The sequence below is a fragment of the Platichthys flesus genome, chromosome 7, assembly GCF_949316205.1.
Source record: "Platichthys flesus chromosome 7, fPlaFle2.1, whole genome shotgun sequence".
Lineage (NCBI taxonomy): Eukaryota > Metazoa > Chordata > Actinopteri > Pleuronectiformes > Pleuronectidae > Platichthys > Platichthys flesus.
Genome location: NC_084951.1, coordinates 17,588,971 through 17,615,056, shown reverse-complemented (window position 1 = coordinate 17,615,056; position 26,086 = coordinate 17,588,971). Strand labels below are relative to the sequence as shown.

The 26,086-nt window shown below is 46.1% G+C and overlaps 2 protein-coding genes across 3 annotated transcripts in view; both read left to right on the top strand.

Annotated features, from left to right (window-relative positions):
• The window catches only part of LOC133957106 (ERC protein 2-like), a 143,959-nt gene extending 134,444 nt beyond the window's left edge, over positions 1 to 9,515 (top strand). Inside the window, exon 18 of the mRNA XM_062392539.1 lies at positions 7,998 to 9,515. The gene's annotated coding sequence lies outside the window, so the exon portion shown is untranslated. The remainder of the gene's footprint in view (positions 1 to 7,997) is intronic.
• Positions 9,516 to 11,144: 1,629 nt separating this feature from the next.
• Positions 11,145 to 23,321, top strand: wnt5a (wingless-type MMTV integration site family, member 5a). Of its 2 annotated transcripts, none has more exons than XM_062392775.1 (5): positions 11,145 to 12,243; positions 15,202 to 15,350; positions 17,563 to 17,810; positions 20,562 to 20,854; positions 21,440 to 23,321. In XM_062392775.1, the coding sequence occupies exons 2-5, from the start codon at positions 15,214 to 15,216 to the stop codon at positions 21,896 to 21,898; spliced, it is 1,137 nt and encodes a 378-aa protein (XP_062248759.1). In that variant the 5' UTR covers positions 11,145 to 12,243; positions 15,202 to 15,213; the 3' UTR covers positions 21,899 to 23,321. The 2 variants fall into 2 exon arrangements, with proteins under 2 accessions (XP_062248759.1, XP_062248760.1); XM_062392776.1 differs by lacking the exon at positions 11,145 to 12,243 and adding an exon at positions 13,918 to 14,077.
• The last annotated feature ends 2,765 nt before the right edge of the window (positions 23,322 to 26,086 follow it).

Sequence of the window (26,086 nt, the reverse complement as noted above, 5' to 3'; positions counted from 1 at the left end):
TGCACACACACACACACACATGCACGCACGCATGCAAACACACACACACACATGTACGCAAGTGCACACACATACACACATGTGTATGCATGCAGATACAGATTCATGGGCAAACACACACACACAGATTCACATGCAGGAACAGATACACACGCCTACATAAAGAGAGCAGACTGAGACCTGAGGGATCACATTTATTTTCCTAACTGGTTCATGTGATCCTCAGAAGATCTGAGTTGACCAAACCTGCCCAGACTGAATCGTTAGGTTTAAGATCTAAGATTAGTTATGCCGATTAGGACTTGATTTCGATTTATTACTGACAGCCGAAAAACTAAAACCTTATCCCGAACTAATTCTTGCCTAACCCTAACTTTGACCTAACCACAATTCAAAACCTTACCGCTAACCCTGACCAGGACCTCAGAAATGACGTTTTTGCCTCATTAGGACCAGGTTTTGGTCCCCATGAGCTTTACTGGTCCTGACAAGATCTGTGTTTATGCTGAAAAGGTCCTCAAGAGGTAACAAAAATTAGTATACGCACACAAACACACACTGACACACACACACACACACTGATTTGTTCCCTGGTTTATGTAAATATTAGGCTCATTTCCAGAAATCTCTGCTGCTATGACGCAGATGAGGCTCCGTAATCATGTGAAGTGCAGCTTTTATTGTCTGCATTCTGTCAAATGTATTCTCAGTTTTTAGGAATCTGATTTTATACAATATGAAAACACAGAACAGGGGGGGAAAAAAAGATGCTTACGTATCCTCAGCCCGATGTGGTGGAAGGGCAAATCAGTTAAGAGAGGGAAATGGACTGCGGGCAATAAGAACCAGATGGAGAAACTGTGAGTCTGTGGGCAGTGAGGGAGGAAGAGACTGGTTGGGTCAGGAGTGAGGACTGATGGGTCAGTGGAGTTGGTCTCATCTTGAGAAGACATCAGGGGGGGGGGGGGGGGGGGGGGGGGGGGGCATTAATAGCACCCTAGATTACATAAATGTGTTTCTGTAGCGCTGCTGTTTGCTGGCTCGCCTTCCTCTTTTTTCCATCTTTCAGGAACAAGGTCTTGACTCCAGCCCACACTGTATCTCCTGCACGGAAAACTTTCCTATCCTTATAAAACACAAGTTTGAATTGTGATATGATGTGGTGTCTTTTCCCACATTTGAGTGTCTCTGTGTGTGTACGTGTGTGTCTGTGGTAGTACTCAAACATGCTACTCATAACAAAGTTCAACTAAATAGACAAAAATGTCACTAGATTAAAGTTAAAGTAGCCATCCATATTCACTTTCTGACTTATGTTAGAGTAAGTACCTGCTTTAAAATATACTTGAAGTATTAAAGGTAACAGTGCCTGCTGATTGTAACCTATTCCCTAATGCAACGGTGTACCACGTCAATGGTATCTATGGTATTTGTTTTAAGTGTTTTTTCTTACCAGTGATGCTGCTGCTGCATCAGGAGGCGTGGTCTAATGTCACCTGCCTGTTCTGATTGGATCAGTGGACTCTTGTCACTGAATAGTTTTAAAGATATAAAAAGATAAACTGAAATGACCATGCATATACAATGCATTATAAGTATGTAGTGGCGTAGAAAGTACAGATATTTGCTGATATGTTTAGTGGGGTCAAACTTAATCTAAAAATAAATAAATCTTAAGTAAAGTAGAGATACACAAAATATGTACTTACGTACAGTTACGAAGCAAATATTCTTTATTACATCCTACCGCTGGTGGGTGTGTGTGTGTTTGTGTGCGTGTGTGTGTGTGTGTGTGTGTGTGTGTGTGTGTGTGTGTGTGTATGCGTGCGCATGTCCTTCTTTGTTTGACTGGGCTAAGATAGAAAAAAAACACGAGAGAAAGTTTCTCACAATAAACTTGTTTCTGTAAACGTTATGCCTGTGCATACATGTCGGGGTACTGGGTCCAACCTTCAAAGTGAATGCCACCATGCACCCACACTCCCCCCCCAGACCACGGCTTCCACCCTCCCTCCCACACCCGCATGAGAGTGCACCGCAGCCGGGCTTGCATCCACTCTGCCTTTTCCCCCTGAATGGGGGTGAGAGGCTGTTACCGTGTCAGTCGACATGGCCTCTTATCGGACCATTAGACTACCCTCAGATTCTCTTTCCAGATGGAGGTGAGATAAGGCCTCAGAGGCCCGGACCCCCGCAGACACTGAGAGCACGGAGGCCTCCCCTAATCTCCTACCTGATGGAGGTGCTTTAATGTGGGCTCGGGTTTCACCCGTCTCCCCTGTCTGGCTGGGCCTGTGTGTCAGGATGCAGGAGCGCTCAGGGATCCTCAGCCCCGGGGTTCTGATGGGCCACCCCTGCTCCACCTCAAGGTTTAGCTCCAGGTCAAGGTGCTGTTACGGGACAACACATGGCTCACAACCCCTGCACTCCCCTTTCGTGGAAAATAGGTGGCCGGTGGGCTTCATACTCGGCTACTCAGGCTCTCACAGGCTCTCACAGGCTCTCACATACAGCTGGACCACTGCAGAGCTCTCGTCGTCTCTCTCAAGAACATAAACACTGCCACTTCCACTGTGCTCAGAGCGAGAGGGACGGAGGAGGAATTTTGTGATAAGACAAAAACAAATCTTGAAGGAACAAATGAGTGGGATTAGAGAGAGAGAGAGAGAGACAGCGAGAGAGAGAGAGAGAGAGAAGAACGTCTGAGCGCTGAGGGAGGGAGACGAAGAGAGACGAGGGGGTGGGGGGGCGGATAGGTAGAATTCCTTCCACCTTTTTACTGTTGTTGTGCAAACCTGTTATTTTGGATACATGCATGAACATCATGCACTTTTATGAACTTAGCTTATTTTTCGCCTCCAGGGTTTCGGATCTGATGAATGAATATTTGTTCGCGTCTTGCCAATAACACTTGTTTTTTTAGATTTGAGCTAAACATAAATTAAATGCATGTGCCCGTGCGAAGAGGCTTGTGTCTGTGTCTATGAAAAGAATGTGAAAAACAAGTTTCTCATTAGGTACCGCCGTATGATTTTGGGCATTGGCACACCTTGGCTAGACTCAAGAAACTCACCACCATTCCACAGCGAGCCCTCCATCATTCCTCACCGGATTAGAGACAAAAAAAAAGAGAGAAAGGGAGAGGTACAAAGTTTCAGGGAGGGACTGCTCTTTTACTTTTCGCTACCAACGTCTCCCTCTATTTCTTCCCCGTTCTGTCTCTGTCAGTGTCGAACCAGATCTCAATGTGAGGCGGCACGGAGAGCCGATGCAGGGCTCAGCGAGGCAGCGGTTGAACCAGGCGAGAGCTCTGAAGTGGCACACACAGCGTCTGACTCACTTTCAGATGCACGCTGCTTCACCACAGGAGTTTAATGAGTTTGATACATGAGATATATTTTCTTTCGTCAACAGTCAACTCCACCTAGTGGTGTTTGCACTGAACAGATTTTTTGGCTGCAGCGAGGAATGAGCTGTTATGAGGGAAACATTACACCAGCGGTTGTTGATCTGCACATGAGTCACTGAGGAAGGGAAGATCATTACTCAGGTTTTTGATACGAATCCCTCAAAAGCTGCTAACTGTGCGGATAGTGTTGCCCCGGTGGTGTAGGCTGTCCAGTGCTAAGAGAGACTGGTTTAGCCTGGTGTCTAGGTGTCTCCAGCACCTCTTGGCCTGGCATCTGGGAGTCCTGCTCACACTTGCTTTCACCCAGCGTGTTTTCTCAGATGAAGGAAATTATGTAATTAGCCTGTGAGGAATTGTTTTCTTTCTTTCTTTACCCCCCGCTCTCTGCCTTCTACCCCTGTGTCTTTCTCTCCCTCCCTCTTTTCTCTCTTTCTAGTCCTGTGACAGCAGGAGATGGTTCCAATTTAACGAGAGCCACACCCTCCAGCGCGCCTCATTCATTAATTGCTGATGACCATCAGCGGAACGAAAAGGAGTGCTTGTCATACAGATCCATGTTGGCTGTTGAAGAGCAGCTTTGTTAAACATCAAAGTTGGGAGTTTCGGAGGTTTGTGAGGGAGTGGAAATGGAAGCTCTGTGGGGGGGGTCTGCATCAGGGTGGGTTTTGGTTGGGTCGGGGTTGTGCGCTGGGAGATGGGTGCAGGGGTACACACGGGCAGTAGCGGGGGGGGAGGGGGGGGGGGGACCTGGCATTTTGCTCTCTAATTCCAGCCGGCCTGGAGGCCTGGAGCGCTAAGAAGGGCCTCACTGTTGCTCTCTGGATCAGCCAGGTATTGCTTACATAAAAAGCAAGTGAAAACAGCTGTAGGGATAATTAGCTTGATTCTCCATTACATGCCATGAGGGCCAATAACTAAAAAATGGAGTTTTGTTTGGGTTAGAGCTGCAGCCCCAACCAGGAGGAAGTTGTAAAAGTCAGGCGGGAGAAAAAAAAAAAAAGAGAGAGAGAGAGAGAGAGAGAGAGAGAGAGAGAGAGAGAGAGAGAGAGAGAGAGAGAGAGAGAGAGAGAGAGAGAGAGAGAGAGAAAAGTGGGGGATAAATGTAGGGAAGAAAGAGCGAGGTCTTGAAGCAATTGTTGCAGAGGAGATGTTCTCTCTTGCTGGGACAACTTGATGTGGACCATATTTTTTAAAGGGTTTTAAAAAAACTCTATGGTATCAGAATGATTGGATGGGAATGTTTGCCATGCACATGTTTTTACCCATGTCATGTAATCTGTTTCAAGTTCGTGGGAATGTGTGACTTCAGTGCAATGAAACAGGACTGGACCGAATTCTGAGCTCTTTTTATTACATTTGCCCTTCATGCAGCGGAGCCGCGGTGATGGTTCTGTTATCATTGAGCATGCTGGGTCACCATAACATCAGAGCATCATCGGTTTCTGCTTTGAATTATTCAGATAAGAGCAGTGGCTCGCTTGTGTCATTTTCGTCGCGAGGCGTTTGGTCCAAACTGCTTCTTTTACCAAGGTCAACCAGGCCGTCCTCTCCCAGTCACGAAGCTGTCACACACCAGGCCCGCATTCACACGAAGACATGTGTTTGGTTATTTTAAGGAAACGGTGAGAAGCTCAGCTCGGCCGATAGTTCTTTATTCCCAGAATCTTGCCCCCTTCATACCACCGCACGGCTTGTTTTACGTCTCTCCACTTGGTAGAGTGAGGTAAGGGGGGGGGATCTTTGTACAGGTAATTGAATTTAGTGTGTTTCTCTTTTTTTTTTCTGTGGGAGTGAAAGAACACCAACCACAGGGTAATTCCAAGTGAAAGAGCAGCACTCTGACATTGGTGGTCCCAAAACTCTGCAAGGATCCATTTAACAGGCAGTTTATATTAGTAGCACTTAAAGACAAGAAGGGCTTCGGCTGCTGCACATGCACACTCTCGGCCTGGATATGCAGTCCTCGGGACAAATGGACAGAGAGACAGACGACCAGCTCTCAGGAGAAATGCAGGAAGACTTACCTCACAGATTTTGAACAACCTTTGTTGTTCAAAATCAGGACTTCGACCAGGACTTCGACAATGCACGTTGTGTAGCCAACACAACACTGGTCCTTCAAGAAGAGCGTCGTTTGAGCAATACAGGGCTCTGCAGGCAGCTTTCTCCCTTTTAACTAGATCTGGGTTTCTGCAGCAGGCAATTTCGATAAGTCAATCATCTTCCTTCCTCCAGACAGAGGCTAAATCGGTATTAATATGAGAAAGTGTTCACCCTGTCTGATCCCACTATTAAGCACACAGAGTGGAGGAGGAGGAGGGTTACACAGGGAGTAAGAGATAGGAATGGCTGATTTAGGTTGGGAGATGATGGCCTGGCGTTGAGAGCGAGAAAGGGAAATTATATTTTGCCATTTAAAGGAATTTATTGACGTGGGAATTTTTTTACATTAGTTATGTTAATGGTCAGTACATCGTGGTCAAAACTAAACGAAAAGAGTCTCAAATTTGTAAATTAATGTGGAAATGAAGTTTTTTCACTGAACCTACTTTGTGTGAAGTGGCCCCAATAATGGGAGGGAAATGTCTGTGGTCTGTCGGAATAAATGCAAAGTGTTAACCTTAAAGTTTATCAGTAGCTATTCCTGTTAAGACTCAGGTCACATGTGGATATCACAGAGCAATTGATCACACACAGTCCTCACACAGGCCCGACTGGTGCACATCGCCAGCAGCAGTTTGATAACTTGGAATCCCCATGTGTGTTTACGGCTGTGTGCCAAATGTCCCCGTGTGCAGCGCTGCCAACAGAATCGACTGCAAGTCTTATTTCATGTCAAGTGTCATTCCAACACTGGGAACAAAACCCATGGAGCTGTCTGGACGGGAACAGTCAGAGCAGCTGGTTTGATTGCGGTTGTTTTCAATCATATTCCTCACTTCCTCACCCAACTGCAGTTTACACTCCTATGCAGTAAAACCAGAGTGTACAAGTGGTGGACATGTTTTCCTCGTGCACTGCAGTATCCATGTAGCCGGCTCCTTTTTTTTTTTTGCAACCTTTAGCAGCTGATGGTGCAGAAAATTGTGGCCAATAACCTTTGGGCTGGAAGGGCTTTAAGCAGCCTGTCAGAGCCTTTTGAGCGCTCTAAATTATCCACAGTGTCATTCCGGCTTTTCCTGACTGATATAATTTCCTTTGCTCTGGCGCGTTTTTCGAAATCCGGCCATAATCACGACCGCGAATGCAACACTTTCCACTCAGGAGCATGGAAGTCCATACCATTTTAACACTCTGTAACAACACGCTGACATGTAAAATAATCACGGGCCGATAAGCGTACACACATTCTCGACCACAGAGCGACACACACTTCCTCATTAACGGCACAAACACAGGCGTCACACGTGAGTTTGTGTTGTGAATGCATCTGTTGTGTCGAGCTAGTGAGGTGTTGACAGAGAAGAAAGGGGAGCGGTCTTCAAACACATCCACAGGCAGGCCGTGCTCTCCATTATGCCCTGCCGGGGGCCACCTTTGTTGATTCTCTGGCCCCCAAATCATTAATTTGAGTCTAGACGACAGCGGAGAAACTTGAGCATGGCGTCCGAGCGCACACACAAATTCACACGCAGACACGTACATGCTCAGACACACATTCGGTGGCGCTAACACGCAAGCGGGCTTACATGTACACACACACACGCCCCGTGTTGCATAACAAATGATGGCACTTTAATTGCTGTGCCTGTTTATTTACTCCTGGATATAATGGATGGTCCTTCTCTGCCTGGCAGCCAATCAGAGGGAGGCAGGAAGAGTGCGAGCAGCCCTGCAGACACATTCCTTACAATCTGACATCAGTCTTTATACAAAACACGCTAACACTAGATACTACTATTAAAAACTGGTTCATGAGATTGGTTGGGGGGGTTGGGTAGACCAGATCATTTCCATCACAGCACATTCCCCCATCCTTACCTATAAGTAGAATTAAAGTTCCCTCACTAGACCCTCTCTGAGTGACTGATGATAACGTCTTCGGTGATTGGTAGTTATTTTCGGGGCCTGTTTGCTCAGCCAATGAGGCGCCCCCAGTCTGCCAGACATACATCATTGTTTCTTTTCTTTTTTTTTTTTGCACAACCCTACCCTCAGGAAAGACGTGAGTTGTTGCTGACTGCTGTGCGGCCTGAATAACAGACACATTCCGATTCCGCTTCTTTTTTTTCCCTCCTTTTTATTAATGAGCACTTGATGTTTGGTCTCCTGCCAAGTGCATTCAGAGCGTTCGTAAGGAGCTCTGGAGACCCGTCAGACAGTTAGAGGAAGAAAACGGTCAAGCTATGGCTGAAAAAATATATATATCTATACGCCCCGACCTGGGCATCTGAGTTCTCTTTGTCTGTTACCCGTTACATTCTATGATGTAACCGTTGAGGAGATGACCGAGGAAATTAAAAACAACTCAAGATCCTTGGCTAGATAAAGCATCTTCATATCCCTGTGTGGATTTTCGCATTTGTTTTTAATTCTCTGTGGTCGAGCTCGCATACTGATTGTTTTTTCTCAATGTTTCTCTCCACAGCTGCTTGTGGAGCCGCGCAACCAAGAGGTTCAAGAGCTTCAACTGCAAGAGAACACAAAGTCGAGCGGCTCATACCTCCCCGGCATCACGACCACCAGACAAACACACGCGCTCTCCAGGAAACACCATTTCAATTTCATTGTGGCCACGCCGCAGTGGTCGGTCGAGATTTTTCCATCTCACCGATGAATGTTACCTTCACTAACGTGCACAGTGGCCCGCTGAGGACCGCGTCCCGCTGTGGGTGAATGTTCCCCCACCAGAGCATCAGTCATCATTCTGCAGCTTAAAGGTATTGGCAAGCGGTCCACTGCCTTGATTTTCCTAGCTGTTTCCAATAGACTAGGAACTGGATTCATTTTGCAGAACCACGGTCCTACAGAGTTCTGGCTTCACATCAACCGACAATAACCACTTTGGACTACTAGTGTGGCTACTCTGAGCCCGTGGAACTAGCCGTAAACACGTGTAGATTCTGGACCGGTTCATGATGGCATGAATGTGTTTATACTTCTGCAGCTATTTTTTTTTCATTTATTTACGTAACCTTTATTTAACCAGGAAGTCCTTTAAGATTAAAATCTCCCCTTCCAGGGAGACCTCAAAACTCAAACGTTTGTAAATATCACAACACGGACTTCAAAATCCACAATCCACAGAGACCTTCTCGATGTGCCGTGCCAAAGGAGACGTCCCCGTCTGCTGAAACAAATTACCGAAGGGACTGGGTCTGAATCATTGGGGCTACCCAGTAAACCGCCGTGGTCTGACTGTCTTCCACTTCCTGTGGAGAGATCAACAAGAAAAAGGGCAAACCCTGGGCTTGAGGATGCCCCACGATATAAGGGAACAGTTTGAGGATCAGTTTACACCTTCTCTAAAAATCAGGACCTTAATGAACAGGGGAGGAAACACAGCTGACCTCAAATCAGCCAGATTACTGTAAGAACAGCGTGTTTATACATTTCTCCTTGTGTTCTCCCAGCCTGCTGTACGTTTGTTTAATGAACCGATATCATGTTCTGTTTGCTTTTCTACATCCGAAACAGTTTGGAGTGCCACTCTTCTTCTTCTTCTTCGTCTTCTTTTTGGAAGTTGTAACAGCTGTGTGTGACTTATCGCGCCGATGAGTGATGTGTTCTTTTATTGTCTATTTATTGATCCTGAGCGGCTAATCTGTTAATTATGAAGTGACTTGCACATCAAAGCACTGTGTCATTACTTTTTTTTCACTGCACCGGAGGAGGTGACGATAAAGAGAGTATTGTTGTGTTGGATTGAACTGTTTAACATTTTCTTTTTTCCATCTGGCCCTTACCTAGTATGTACAGATTTTGTACAGTGTGTTGAGTGTGCGTGTGTGGGATGTGTGTGTGTGTGTGCGTGTGCGTGTGCGTGTGTGGTTTCTGTGCCGCTCATATCATTGTGGCTGTGAAAGGTTGGGGGTCAACATCATTCACCCTCGACTTGTCCCACAGTGTTTTGCAGTGGTCCGCTTGTCTCTGTTGTTTGAATAAAACGTTGTTTTCACAAGAGCTGCGAAATTGTGTTTCTTCAGAGAGACAATAATGTGAACCCTGACATCGCCGGTGTTTGGGGTAAATTTGAGAGCAACAATGGGTATTTTCACAAGATTAAAGTTTCACCGCCGCTAATGGCAACTACAACAATAGTCTCTTGCACTGCCCGAGAAAAAATTCTTCCCAGTTTTCATGGTCTACCAATTCTCTTTCTCTCTCTCTCCTTCTCTCTCTCTCCTTCTCTTTCTCTCTCTCTCTCCCTCTCCCTCTCTCTCCCATAAACTCAGCCAGATGTTGCCCAGTTTTCTTCCTAGGGGAATATGGGAGGATGGGGGGGGGGGGGGGGGGGGTCGGAGGAGGGGATGGAGGGAGGGGCACTGAGGCATGGTGAGGGAGTGAGTAGGGATCAGAAATGTGGCCGAGCATGTTTTTAAGCGCTCTCTGACGCAGTTGCAGCCTTTTTCCAGCATCCAGCACGGTAACATTATATAGCCGGGGAGGAAGAGCTCTGGAGCTTTCTACTCTCAGGTATATTCATGAAGACCTTCATCCTGAAGTGTGACATCTATTCAGGCTCTCAACGCATCAGGGGAACGGATCAGCTGTTGTTTTTATTCTTTTTTTTTTTTATTTATTTTTAAAACTTAAATTGCACTTAAATTGACCTTTTTCTTGAAGAAGTCTATTTTCTTTTTTTTTTTTATAAAAGCTTAACAATATAAAAAGCCCTTGTAGTGTGGCTTCATACTGTGCATGTGAGAGCATATTCAGCTTTGATCTGCGGCCTCAGTGCTGAAGGCCAAACGAACCACGCTTTCTCACAAAGTATAAGGGTTGATTTTAAATTTGCTCTGCATCACACCCACAAGGCCGAGCTGCACTTGACCAGGGCCACGACAGAATCAGTGTAATACATGTAGATGTGTGGCTGATGTTTCTTTTCCAGACATTCAGGGGGCTGTCCCCTTCCACTAATTTTTGGAATTGTTTTACTTCTTCTTCTGTTATTCTATCTCCATTTCCTCAATCCACATGAAATCCTGTCCGGCGCAACTGAAAATAACAGGGCTTATTCACCCTTCAATGCCTTCACTGTGCCCGCACACACACACGCACACACACTTGAAACTATTAAAAACTTTGCCCTCTGACACCAACCCACCGGGATCACTGAGAAATATTAGAACTGGTTCCTGCAGCATGTTTTGAGATAGTGCACCATAAAATAATAATTACCGTAATGACCTGCAATGCTCTCAGGCCTTGTGGGTGATGAGAGCAGCCTGTGGGCCCGTGGCTGCACGGTGTGGACCTGCTTGTCTTGATTCTACAGCAGTAACTCGATCTGCTGCAAGTGAAAATCCTAACTCTGCTCTGGTATGGATGGGGTAATAGCCCCGGGTGCTTTATAAGTTTATTTTAGGTAATAGAGACGCTTTTGTTACAGCCTCTTCCGCCCTCCTCTCCTTCTTTCTTTCTTTCTTTCTCTCTTTCCCTCCTCTCTCTCTCTCTCTCTCAACAAGTTTACCTTCCTCTGAAATTCCTCCGAAGTTGGTGACTGGCAGGAGAAAAAAGGGGATTTGATGAGAAACGCGGAGCGCATGCGCCATCTGAAGGTTTTGCGCTGCGCATCCACGCTGCGGTGAGCTAGTCTGTGAGAGGAGGCGACTGAGGCAGGTGAGGGAAAGAGAGAGAGAGAGAGACAGATACAGAGAGAGAAAGAGAGAGAGCGAGAGAGGAGGGATAGTGGCGGATACACTTCTGCACTTCAACACACACCGACACACACGCACGGTGTGGGAAGACGACAGACTCGGAGCCGCAGCGAAGCCGCTTGTTGTCCACACTCGGTGCTCTTTTCCTCCCCCCCGGCACCGTGCGCTCTCGCCAAAGCCGCACTGTTTGGAGATAGTCGGCGCGGAAAGTTTTCTGGAGCATACTGTCTGGAGCCGATTAATTGTTACATCTGTTTTTTCTTCTTCTTGTTCTTCTCCTTATACGAGGCGGACGACTCTCTGCTCCGCATGCGAGGACTCTGAAATCGAGCTGAGGGATTGTCACAGAGGTTTTTTGTCACAGAGGTTTTTTCGCACAGAATGGAAGGTAAATTGACAAGTCGTTTGTGGCGAGGATCACCGTGTGGATCTGCCCGCAGGTAAACACGCGCAATGACCTGAGCGTGTCAGCGGCTGGATTTAATCTGCATCAGTGTTCCCGTTTTGGTTTTGCTCCGTTTTAGCTGTTTATCTGGAGCAGGCTTCGCTTGGATAGGGACTGTAAAAGTAGGCCGCTTTCAATTAGAAGATAATCCACACGAGTATATGCTACTTTTCCGCCAGTTTGCACTTTGGGTTGCCGTAGATTTGCTCTTTTTTTCACGTGTTAATAGTCCCCGCATAGTGGTTAAAGCAACCGATCGCTTGCCCAACACTCTCATTGGATTTAGTGCGTAATCTCGCCGCGTCCTCGGCGGACGGAGCGCACTCGCTGATCCTCGATCCCCAAAACAACCAAAAATCCTGCAGAACTTTAGCTTCCCAGTCTGTTCACCCGAGCAACAGCACTCCCCACGGGATCTGGATAAGAGACACTTAAAACTACAAGACCGTTCCTCGCTGCAGCAAGGGAAGGAAACCATAAATCCACCTGGCCTGCACTGGGATTATTGGTTTGATATCGTCTGCAGAAAGTGGATTACAACTTCTAACGGGCTGTGATCCCTACTGGTGAGTATAGAAGCCTGCATGTCCCCTGGTTTTCCATGAAGTGACAGTTTTAACTCAACTAACGGTAGACTGTGTGTTTTTTTTGTGGAGCCCATCGCTCTTTGGTGGATTTGGATCAAAGTTCTTGACAGATGTGATATGTGAAACAAGCCCCCGCACCCCCCTCCCCTCTGCCTGTCATCCATATGTCACCGTCCTGCAAGTAGAGAAACATATTTGGTACAAAGTCATTTTATATGTCTTAATATATGGGATAATTTAAAAATCCCCCTGCTGTGAGTGGCTTGTTGTTAACGGGACCCATGTGAAGTCAGACAATGCTCTTTGTGCTGCGTCTCCATCTCAAATCCTTGCACCTGGCTCCCTCTCCTGGTTTCATAGGAAGCCAAAAACACTCCGCACCTTTACTCTATTAAATGCAGATAATAGTTCACAGATTTGTCAGTAAATTACAGAGCCGCGCGGTTAGTATTTAACAATTATAATTTAATCGCTCTGGGAATTTAAGCATCCAAGCATCAATATCCACTAAAAACGTATTCAAATCAATGTCAGCATTTATCCAAAGGCTTCAGAATGCAGGCCACTGGCTACTATAAATATTATCGCTTAAAATTGGACCAGTCAATCACGAAAAGTTACCATAATTTGGCACCTCATGATTTTCTGTTTACATTTTCACAGTATTTTGTTGATAAAATTGGTGTTTTAGTTCGTTGTATTTTATTCTACAATATTTTAGATCGTTTTGGCCAAAAGTGCCAGATAGAGAAAATAAAAAATAAAATATATTGGCCCACATTTGACTAAAAGGTTAAATAATTACATACATTTTCTCATGGTAAACGAAGCGTTGCGGCTGCGTCCTTTCTGTGCAGGTTTGATCCTAATGGGTGAAGTCATTTGGAAACCGCCCTTTCCAGTGATCCTGTGCAACAGCAGCGCCCGATGGTTTTATCATTTTTGACGATGCTACATTCTAATTGTTCTCTCCCTGTAATTTGTTCAATTTGATGCCACTTCCACCGACACAAATCCGCAGGGTAGTCATCAGTCATCCGCTCAGGTCCCGTGAATACTTCACTCGGGTCAAATCGTTTGCAGGGGTCACGGAGCGCAGGATTTACGCAGCGCTCGCTGCAGATGCCCAACGCAGGATTCTTTTTATATATCTGCGCTGAACAAATCGTGAGTTACGCGCAGGGTTGAATATCTGCAGCCGCCGAGACGAATAAAACCAGTTTATGAGATATTCATTCATAATTAATAGACTACACTCTTGCTTCTCTTAAAACGAATTCTTACCGTTCTCTCCTCTGATTGGCCGAGACTCGTTAACTGCGCGCACCTGCGCCGTGGTGACGGTTCATTCAAATACGATTACGCACAATCATGCGGCACGTCCAGTTTGGCGCGCACACACTAATATGAAATTGCCAGCGTTAATTATCCGTGAATTAAAATATGTGTTCGCATGCTGCTCCAGCTCTGGTTTAAAATCAGTGGCAAACCGCCGGCCTCTGTGGACCATCGCTTTAATTTATCTGGATGAGGTGCAAGGAACATAACATAACCTCAGCAACTGCTCTGCTGAGGCAAAAGGAAAGCATATGATCGTGTGTGTGTGCGTGTGTGTGTGTGCGCGCACCCGAGCTCTGGGTGAATGATGGTGAACTTGGCCTTGTCTTTAATGAGTATTACGCAGGGCCCAAGTCTCCACGACACAAGCCTGGAAAATAACGCCGCATGACAAATTAGAGCTGCTCTCAGACCCACACTTCACACGCGGCCCAACTCGGGGGCTGGCACATCGGGTTCACTCGGAAATATAAGGGTAATTATTTTAACTCATTTTCTGCCTCCATGGCGGTTAGACATATTTTGGATCATTTTTTTTTTTTTTTACCACCTTGTAATTGCTTTCGATTTTCAAAAAGTGGAGCTCTGAAAACACCCGCTGACGTGGCTCCCGGATGGCCGATCCACATTCCTTTTTAATTAGCTGAATGTGAAAATCCATTTCAACATATTTTGTGGTATTTCATTATTTGTCAAATTTCGTATTCAATAGCAGGGCGCGTCGTAGTTCCGAAAACGAATTAAAAAAATAAATAAATCCAAAATGTCTCTTGTAATTTATGCGTTCAGTGTTCTCTTCTAAATCCTATTAAGATGTTTGCAATTAGCTGTAATGAAAACTACTTTAAAATCGAATCTGTGTGACAGTATTATTATTTCCAAGAGGCCTGTTTCTTATTTAAAGAAATTAAGTAAATCAAATCTTGTCAACAGGAGTTGATCAGGTCTGCCATTGGTTACAAATGGTGCAAATAAGAACAAATAATGGGTTTTATTTCAAAAGTCTGCATGTTTAAGATCTAATGTTGTATCAATCGTATTTGCAGCTAAAAAATACAATCATAATTGTTGGTTATATCACAAGTAAATGTGTAACCTGAAATGTGTTTAAAATAAGTTATTGGCCAAACACACACACAATCACACACTCTCTGGCTTCTCATTATTTCTGTATCTTTCTATTAGTGCGTTTCTCTCTGAGTAAAGTGAACTGTCAGGAATGTGTCTAGTTGTCGTGTCATGGTCATTGTGTCTTCTCCAGCTCTTCGTCTATCAGTCGTGTCTGATTCCCACTCAGACCTGCTGCCAAATGAGGTCTCAGCGAGCACTGATATCCTCAGGGCACTCATATCACACACACACACACACACACACACACACACACACACACAATATCAGTCCTGCAAAAGAGAGTTTCACTATATAGAAGCACGTAGCTGAAAGTATTTCTCCTGCATTCCCCATCGTACATTTTGACATTGCATGTCTCCTGCCCCCCCCCCCCCCCCCCCCCTGCATCATACACAATAAACTGTGTGTGAGAGACGAACCGTCCAGACAGGCAGACTGACGTGCATCCTGTTCTCTGTCCTCCCTCAGATCAGCGGCAGTATGAACCTGAAGCTGGTGTGTGTGCGTCGGCCTCTCTGCTGGCCCTTTGGCAGCGTGCTGGACTCCAGACACTGCGTCTTTGCCCTCACTCTGCTCACACTCCTCATGCAGGTGGTGGTGGAGGCCAACTCCTGGTGGTATGCATTCATTTTTCTCTCCATTACTGAAAGTATTTCTCTATGTGTGTGTGTGTACTTGACATATTATGGTTGGAAATTGTCAGCTTTCACAAATGCAGTTTCTCTTGTCACTCTTACATGAATGCCATTTGTAAACGGGGAAGACTAAGAAGCAAAACATTTAGATTGACATTGATTTAAAAAAAACATTGTTCTACCCGGAGTTGATTTCAGGCCTGTGTGTGCGTGTTTGCTAACTAATCCCCCTCAGCTTCAGTTGCACCACATATGAAGTAACACAACATGCTGACTGTGACACGTTAACTTTTCAGGAAGACCTTTTTTTTTCTTTTTTCGCCCTTATTTTCTTTCTTCGCTCATTGCCAAACCAAAATTATGAATATTCTAGAAAACATAAAATGCTGTGGTTTATGAGTAGGCGTCAAACTATGTGCAAACCCGAACGCAGTGTGTGTGACTGAACGTGTGCACGTGTATATCACACGCATGCGTTGTGCTGCCATCGGGAGAAAAAGTCCATATTTGAGCATGCTGAGGACGTGATGGTGGAAAAGGCTGTTTACCAGTCACCATAGAAGCACCACTTCAACCAAATCACAACTCCTTACATCCCCTGGCTGTTTTTCTGTTTCTTTACCTAATTGTGCACTTGTGTTTGTATATGCCGACTTGAGTGCTTGTGGAAGAACACGATGCATTTACAGTAAACTCACACTTCCTGTGTACGACTTTTTATTTACCTCAGAAACGCAGATCAAAGCGAGCGGTGACATCATGTGGTGATGGACCAATTATGTGAAAATAATAATTTAAACTATTAATGTGAAGAGGATCTCCACAGATAAACATGGTTTAATGGGCTGGGCTCAGCAGGCGACTACATTAAAGGTCCAGTAATGACTTGGATTACGGGCCCGGCTGAGGAGTCGCACATTACCACAGACCTTTTTTGGAAAGCACTGCTTGGAGCACAGACTGTGTGTGTGTGTCTGTGTTTCCTCTTTGAGAGGACACGCAGGTGTGAATGATTTAGAGTGTCCGAGCAGAAGGTCTGCTTGTGTGTGTGTGTGTGTTAGAGGCCGAGCGCACTAACCGTGTGTATGTTGATTTCTTTTTTTCCCCTCAGTGTGCTTGTGTGTAAGTCTGCATATGTTGTGTGTGTGTGTGTGTGTTTCCAGTCTGCGTTCCCTCGCTGCTGAGTTCCCCCAGTTGATCAGGTTACACTGGGGGCTAATTGTCTCTCTCTTGGGGCTCGGGGATGGGCTGCTCTAATTGTCCTGTGGCCTGGAACCAGATGCTCATACGAGTGTTTCCCTCTCTCACTCTCTCTCTCAACTGTGTTTGTCTCCGTCTCTTTCCCCCTTTGAATTCATTTTTATTTCCCTTCTTCAAAAGGTTACACAGGATTCATGGCTGAGAGCTGTCTGTGAGGAAACGTGAATTATGACAAACGTTTCAGCACGGCCTAGGAATATATTGTTTCTTTCTAGTGGGCATTGTACGAGCTTAGTCAGCTGAATATTACTGAATATAACCCAACAGAGTGGTTTCTGACCTAAAGTTGGAACGACACCGCGAGTCCACAAGATACATCTGGAGGGTTCGTGAGCTTTTCTTCAAGGAAACAGAACAAAACTCACATTTCTGCTGCACACAACCGTTTTCAGACTTGTGAAAATTGTCGAAGTTAGCCCTCCTACATTATCTTTATATGAATTATTCAACTAATTCTTAGCAAGAAAAATATCACACTCTTTCTGAAAATACTCACAGCTCAGAGGTGTAATATCCAACCTGTGGCGAGGGTTTATTTTCAGGCACTGGCTGTTACAAGTAAATCAGGCTGGGGAGCTAATGCTTCAAAGCGTCTGCCTCTTTAAATTCTTCCTTCATTTAATCTTTTGACCCAGTTCTTTTACTCATATTCCTCATTCCCTCTTTTCTCTTTCTTACTCCCGTCTTTCCGCTTCCATCTATCATATGCTCTTGGCCCCTAAATGGCACATTTGTAGTGCAGTGTCAGGAGAAGTGTGCAGAATTTCACTCCAGCCAGTCACTGCTTCTCATTTCAATGATTAACATTCTGCAGTTCCATCCACAAGCAGGAGAAAGCAGCTGTTGATTGTGAATTTGGCCAGAGACCTTGCCATACACGTTATATTTTTTATGGCTCACGAGTGAAAACAACTGTGTTATTTGTCTCACTCAGGTCTCTGGCCATGAACCCTTTACTGATCCCAGAGGCCTACATCATCGGTGCCCAGCCTTTGTGCAGCCAGCTGGTGGGCCTGTCCCAGGGCCAGAAGAAGCTGTGCCAGCTCTACCAAGACCACATGCAGTACATCGGCGAGGGGGCCAAGACGGGCATCAGAGAGTGCCAGTACCAGTTCAGACATCGGCGCTGGAACTGCAGCACAGTGGACAACTCTTCTGTTTTTGGACGGGTCATGCAAATAGGTAAGAAATAGGCAACCATGAACAAAATCACATCTTCTTCAGACATGTTTTCACACATGCATACATATCTTGCCTTAATTCATTCTCTGTCTTACTGACCCTCGTTTTTGTGTCGGTGAAATTGTGTGTGTGAAATGTATGGGGCTGCTGATTCCCAGCAGCTGTGTGCAGGGAATAGTTGGTGGGTGAGGTTGCTGGATAAATCACATGTGGCTTTGGCCTGCTCGACCAGCTCCCGACACGGAGCAGGAGGGAGGCCGAGAATCTGCTTTTCCCCTGATGAATGGGAGGCAATCTAACACACGTACATGTACATATATACACAATCGTTTCCCACACACACGCACATTGGAGCGTGTTCTGCAGAGCTGGCCTGTAACTGCAATGTATTTATAAGCAATAAGAGTGCAGTGGGTGTATGCACCAATACATCACCTTGTCAGAGATCACAGTGTACATGGCCGTGAGCGTGTTCGTGATCATGGAGCGTGTTCAGATCTCTAATATAAAATTCAAGGCCTTTGACAATCTCTCTCTTGAGAGCGATTCCCGCTCCTGGATCCTATCATTGACCATGGTTTGTTTTAGTTTTCTTTGGACGTTTGCCTTCACCTCAGGGGCTAATGCAAAGGTGGTTTACTATTTATTGACCATAACTCTCCGGCTGAATTGCAATGTGTCCGTGCTGGGATCACCGCAGCAGGTCCGGCTGCATCGTGGCAAAATCTGAACAGATGCCATTTTGTCAGCACTCACCTTTTGGGATTCTTTCAAATCCCTCCTCAGTAACGCCCACAGAGAGAGGTGCGTCTTTGTCAGGGTGCTTCTCTTGACACAAAGTCCCCCCCCGACTCAAACTGCACTCAGAATGTTTTGCTTTTTTCAGTTGTCCAGATAATGAGATATCCATCTCTCTAAGATGTCTGCTCCTGCCCTAACACAATTAATGGAATGGAATTTCATTGGTGGCGCTCGGAGCTGTAAAAATAACATTTAATGCACACAGCAGCAACTTGGCTTTCAAGACGGCTCGGGGTAATCCACCCGATGTGCTGTCAACTGTTTTCATGGTGACACTTTTCTTTTTTTCCTTCCTGGTAGAATGTGGTTCTACTGAAAACTGATCACAGGGAGAAGTAATGAGAACATTGTTTTTTGCAAAGAGAAGCTGTTGTTACAACTAAAAACGAAATGTTACTGACTTTGCTTTATACTTGGGTTGACATGCATAACTAAAACAATTAGCATTCATAGTTATCATAAGTTTTTTTTAAATATTTTTATAATATTGAGTTGAGTTTTTTATGGGTCTGTTTTTGCTCCGTTCTTGCTGATTCTGCCGGGTCCGAGTCTCCGGTGCTGCCGACTCCCTCTCCACAGATCAGTCTTTTTAGAAACCTCATCAGCGGCCGCTCTCCCGCCGCACCCCCCCCCCCCCCCCCCCCCCCCCCTCTCCCTCCTCAACGTCGCTCCTATCTCAGGACGCTCTGGGCCAAGTAAACACGTCCTCCTCTCGCGCTGCACGTCCGTCCGTCTGAACCCCCCCTCTCACTGTCTGTCTGCTGGCTCGGGGACACTGACTGGGGGATTTAAAGTTGAGCTCCAGGGTGGTGCTGGGCGTGGTTTGGTTCGGACCCTCCCCTGCCCGGCTTCCAGGGTGGAGCACAGGAGAAGGGCGGCTGCAGTTTGGGAGACATCCCTTTTGTCTGTCTCCAGGTCCTATTCGGTTCAATATCCTCAGGCTGGTTGTTCTAGAGGAATAAATGGACCCCTCTCTGATCAGCTCCTGCCAGAGTTTCCCACTCAGGCTTCTTTCAGACTTTCCCTGTATGTTTCTTTCTTCAACGTTTCTCTTCTCCATCATTGTTCTTCTCTGTGATATTAAGCGCAAGCACTTCCCCTATTTTCCATTTTGCCCCCCCCCCCCCCAATGACTTATCTTTTCAGTCATCTTGTCTTTCTCCTCCCTCATCTCCCGTTCCCTGTCCGTCTGTTACTGTCATTAGAGCCTTCTCTCTGAAGGTTCAGCCCAGCAGGTATACGAGCTGTGCATTCCTATTTTGTAGCAACCCCCCTGTCTTCAATGTCAACGCGAGGCCTCACGTTGGCCGCTTCCTTTTTTCTTTGCTTATCTCCTCATCTCGGTTTCCTCTTGGAAGCTGCAGCCTGTGGCTTTGTACAGTAATGGACAGAGCATTCTGGTGACAGAAAAAAAATCAGCTTACATGTGATTTTCTGTGGTTCTGCGGAGATTCCCGGCCTCTTGTCTCGGTAGAGGAAACGCGAGGGTAGAAACGGTGGGAGGTAATGAGCGATGGCTCCAGAGTCGCTGTCGTGACAGATGGACGTGCAAGAGTCACTGTCACTTTGGATTCGGGTGAGATGGCGGCTGCTTGTTGAGAGGCTGGTGGGTCACTGGAGGGCGCTCTCCTCTCTCTGGCTGAAGCCCAATAACAGCAAACCAGATTGCACTGCTCAGCCTGTTGGTGAGGAGGAGCCTGCAGGACTTGGCTGAGGTGCTCTGTAATCTTAAGTGTATGGTGAATGCTGTCATATGACATCACATATCATAACAAGCTGCGGATTCTTAAAGCAAAAATGACAGTGAGATGAATTCACTATAAACTAAATACACATGCATGTCCTATGCAAAAAAAAAAAAGAAGAAGCCGTGGATGGATTTTGCCAAATGATAAAACTTCTCATGTCAAATTTGATATGACATTCCTGTTGTGTGTTGTGTGTTTACAGGCAGCCGAGAAACGGCGTTCACTTATTCCATCAGCGCAGCGGGGGTGGTGAACGCGGTGAGCCGTGCCTGCAGAGAAGGGGAGCTCTCCAGCTGCGGGTGCAGCCGTGCGGCTCGCCCCAAAGATCTGCCCCGGGACTGGCTGTGGGGCGGCTGTGGAGACAACCTCAACTACGGCTACAGGTTCTCCAAGGAGTTTGTGGACGCACGCGAGAGGGAGAAGAGCTACCCCAAAGGCTCCTACGAGAGCGCGCGGCTCCTGATGAATCTCCACAATAACGAGGCTGGACGGAGGGTGAGAGAACCGGGATCACATGCACAAACACACTCACACAGGGATTTGAGATGTCACCAGATAAGAACAGAGCAGAGAGGGACAAGCTCCAGGCCCCCAGAATGAGACGGACCAGCGATAGAAAGAGCGAGAGGAGTTTGGAGGTGAGACAGTCCAGGTCGATCAGACGGGTCTCGGCTGATCATGTGTGCAACAGCTCCGTCTGCTCTCTCCCCTCCTGAGGCTTTGATCTGTGGGGAGACGGAGTCACTGGAGCTGCAGCTCTGGGGGGGTTTCTTTTCCGTTCCAAACATCTTGAAACCACCTCAAAGGAAGAACGTAATAGCAGATATCTGTTGCCAGGCTGTTCTCTCTCAAGGAGGACAAATGAGTGGACAGCGTCTTTTATTCAGTGGAGACATTGACAGGATCATTTGGTCACATATTACTTCTTCATAAGATCATAAACAGTTCATTGCGCAATTACTTATGTAGCCAGGACAAATTAGAAATATGAAACATTTGGATGTTGTTGTTTTTTTTGCAGTTTTATGTATCCCAAGTATTTACTTTCCCTTTTTCCAATCCCCTCTTACCTGCTCTCAGACCGTGTCGGACCTCGCTCACGTGTCGTGCAAGTGCCACGGGGTGTCGGGCTCCTGCAGCCTGAAGACCTGCTGGCTGCAGCTGGCCGACTTCCGCAAGGTGGGTGACGCCCTGAAGGAGAAGTACGACAGCGCCGCCGCCATGAAGCTCAACACGCGTGGGAAGATGGTGCAGCTGCACAACAAGTTCAACGCGCCGACCAGCCACGACCTGGTGTACACCGAGACCAGTCCAGACTACTGCCTGAAGAACCAGAGCACGGGCTCCCTGGGCACGGTGGGGCGCCTGTGCAACAAGACGTCGGAGGGCATGGATGGCTGCGAGCTGATGTGCTGCGGCCGCGGCTACGACCAGTACAAGGCCCAGATAGTGGAGCGCTGCCACTGCAAGTTCCACTGGTGCTGCTACGTCAAGTGCAAGCGCTGCACCAAAATCGTAGACCAGTTCGTCTGCAAGTGAGAGGAGGGGCGGGGCCTGTGTGTCTGCCTGCAGACGATGGGCGTGTCCGTCTGTCGGTGTTCCTGAGCGGAGGAGCAAACGGAGTTGCACACAGTGAGAGAATGGAAGAAAGAAACTATATAAATTATATTTATAGAGTTAAACAATTATGCCATTGCAAAAAGACTGACTCTTTTTTTTTTTTTTCTCAAAAAAAAAAATCTTTTGTCTTCAGAAACTGAGAGTATCGTGAAATATTTATTTTGAGATTGTTGTGTTATATTTTGGCCCAGTCATCACCAGCTGATTTTAAACCCATACAAGTGCCTAAAAACATGGCTGGGAATGTTCCTCCTTCCCAGTCGCACCAGTCCATAATTTCAAAATAACATCACCTTCCTTGTCAGATGGGGCCCACTGATGGTGCCTCCCATTTCCTATCAAGAGTAGAGTTTGATATTTGTGGCCCAGTTGAATAAGAGGTTCCTGGATTGTTGTTTCGAGAGGTTGGTAAAAGACTGGTGTGTTTCCGTGGGGCCCCAGTCAACAAACCAGCCTTCCCATCAACACCGAAGTCTTCTTGTCCCCCCCTCTCATCACTGATGGTTCTTGGAATCCAGTGGCTACAGTAAGAGGGCTGTTTCGGGGTATGGGCCTTTTTATTAAGCCGTCCCAGAAGCCTTAAGAGTTCCCCAGGTGCTGCAGAGAGCCCTCCACCATTATGCACTTTGCTACAGAGGCTTAAACCTGTCTGTACGTGTCTGTTCAGCTGTTTTTTACTACAGTGCATCAGCTAATATATCAATATTATAGCTTTCATTCTTTTCCATATTAATTCAGATTATCCATTTAACATTATTCTACAATACTTAACATGGTTTGAATATATATGGGCAATGTGGTGGTTACAGTGGTGAAATATTCAATGCTCTGTGTATATAGTGTGTCTATCCAGCCAATCAGTAAACTGTATTTATTTTCTTTAACCCTCCCTTTTAAGCTCAAAACAGAAAAGCGTCTGAGATCCACAATTTTGTCGGACATCAACTTCCGGAGTCACTTTTTAATTTGTTTTTTTTTCCTCACTGTTGCGGCTCTTCACTGTTTCTTATGTAAAGGGAAAAGCACCTTATTGTTTGGAAACACACTTTCTTCACTCATGTTGAGCTTTACCGTTACACACACAAACACACACACACACACGTGTCACAGATGTTCCGATTTTATCAATGCCACAAATTTCCAAAACCACTCAGTGAACAGCTCACCGTCCCTGTGATGATTCTCCATAGACAAACTATTTCTACCGATCCAACAATGTATATTTATAAGCTTCTCCATGAATTTGAGGTTTGTTAAACTTAACGTGTCATAGCTGATATTTTGTTACTTTTTACAAATTGGCTCAATGCTCTACTTTGTTTCAATAAATATCAAATGTAAAACCAGTGGAGGAGTAGTCGCTCGCTGTGTTTCTTCAAGTTTTGTTTACCCTTTTCTTTCATATCCTTTTTTTTCCCCCCCATTCTAGATATACACTGGAAAAAGAAAACTGTTCACCAACTGAACTCTCAGGAGTTGGCTATCATGCTGACACGTTCAAATCACATGCAGGGTTGAAAACATCACAGCGTGAAACTAATTTATCTGGTCAGAAAATCCTGAACATTGGCCGATAAAGTTTTTTTTTGTAAAGAACCAAAATTAAAGGAATTTTTACAGTTTTTCATAACAGTCCTGTAACCCAAAGGTTAAAAAGTTCCTTTAATTAGTTACTGATTTAGTATATTTTCTAAACTTTAATCTTAAAATTTAGTTGTGTCCAATTGAAATAATGTTTTAAAGTTGTTCAAGCGATTTTAGTTTTTCCCAGTACATTGCAAAAAAGTATATCCTCATGAAAATAGAAAAGCTAGAGTAGTGTCTTTCTCATATCGAACATATCGGTAATCTTTTAAATATCATTTCTAACCTTCCTTCAGTCCCTCCTCACCAATAGGCAGATTTAGTAGCAGACGGTCAAACCCACGTCGGGTGACGGCTGTTTCAGGCGTGGAGCGAACAAAGACGACCAGAGCTTTGGAAGATGGCCTGGAGATTTGGTGTCTCTCAGGGGGACGGTTGAGGTTGAATTATAAGAGCCATTCAACAATCCAGTGACAGTGGATCAGTTAATGGAATGATTAATCATATTGGAGAACAAGAAAAGGGGGGATTTCTTCCTCTTTTTTTCTTGTTGGATGTGGGGGGGGATGGGGCTGTCTGGAAGGCGACTGGGCCTTGTCAGAGTCTGCCGGAGCTCAGGAGGAGACGCAGAGACCGGGAGAGACGATTGGGTAATGAGAAACGGGGGGACTGCATGAGGGCTGGATGAGAGGGGAGTAATAAGGAGAGGGGAGGCCCGGGGGAGAGCAGCAGCGAGAAAGTGCTTTACGGAAAAGTAGAGCTGAAGGACTTCCATTACAGTGTAAACGCTCCTGACATTGACTAATATTTACACTGGTAAAATGATACTGACTTTAGGAGCACATCCCATATGTGACCCCGTCAATTGGCCCCACATGTGTGTGTACTTGCATGTGCAACCCACTTGCACAAAGCGTGTTACATCATGACAAGTGTTTACATTTCTGATTGGTGTCACGCGGGCCAATATGCAAAGAGAAAGGAGATAGGAAGCTAGCGAGGAGGGAGAGAAACTCCGAGGAGACAAAGACAGAGAGAGGTTTTACAGACGTGAACCCTCCTGTCAACAGCGAAGGTTTATAAGGACGTGAAATCACCCTTCCTCAACTCTGCGTCCCGCACGTGCACGAAGGTCAGACACACTCGCACACGCTCGACAAGGTTCCTCCGGGTGTGAGAGTGAGTGATGGCCGACTTCACACCGGCACGACTCTCCTGGCTGCGGCACAAACAGAAATCCAGGTGCGCTGCAGCCGGGTGAAACGTGAGACACCCGCAGGTGCACAGGTACGACTTCCCTGACACACTCGCTTAGAGAAGGACACACGGATACTTCCAGATGTTTGAACAACACACGTCGAGGAAAAAAAAAAATGTTTTGGCAGGCTCCCACCTCCAGCTGCACAGGTGATGTGGGCGGCTAAATGTTTACACGCCTGTTCGGCAGAGAATAAGGCCGTCTTTTTGTGGCTGTGGTCACCGGGTGATAAGGTTGTGATTTGGGTTTGCACACACAATTAACTGTGCACCACAAGAGCACTTAGTAGCTTTGGGAGTGCACCCCACACTCTGGAGGAGGAGGTGCCCAGCAGACGTGTAAAACCTGGCCACTCTTTGTCCTCACAGTTAATCTAAGAAAACAGCAGCCTGTCTAAGATGTAGCCGTCTTCCATCCATATCACATTGCGTTCATATTTTCCTCCGCATATAATCTCCCTTTCTCACAGAAAATAAACAAAAACACATGTTGACGGGAATGGTTTGTTTCCCCGACGCAACGTTGATGGTTTCACATTGTCAAAATGTTCCAAAAAAATGCAAAGGGCTCGAGGGTTTATGACAAGCGAAGACGGTGATTACAACAAGGGAGAGAACAGGCTGCGTAAAAAACACAGCTAACCGAGTGGTTTCACTCTCCTACGTCTTCTCTCACTTCCACCCCGCTCAAATTCCTCCTGAGGTTCTTCAGGACCAAGAGGTTTTCCTATAACAAAGCAGCTGGTTGATATGAGGCCACCTTCCCGCTGCCGAAGCCAAATCTGCTGACCGCAAATTTATGGATTCGTAAATATTTTGTTGATTCTGTTCCTGTTGTGGAAAAGGCTGAACCAATGTTCTACTGTGGAGGCAATATACCGTGCTTCCCCATATTGATGTAACACATCTAGCCCACATTTTACCATCTGCGAAACAAAACCTCAGCTTGAACTTTCAGCCCGCGCCGTGTTGTTTTAACCACGCTGCACCGTGGCCTGAAGAGTTCTCGGGGTACAGGAGAAACAGTCCTGATCCTGTTCAGGTGCTCCGTGAAACTCTGCCTGGAGCAACACATGACGATCACTGCAGAAAACCTCGATTGGACATGAAACACTTCTCCCCTCTGCCGATGGTCAGCTCTGTGCTCCAAGCAGAGCTCCAGAGCTGTCAGTGCAGCGGCTCTGGCAAAGCTCATCGCGCCGAGCAAAAAGTGGAGCTTGTTCCATTCGCCAGCGCTTACTGTAAAAGTCTCACAAAGCGAGACCA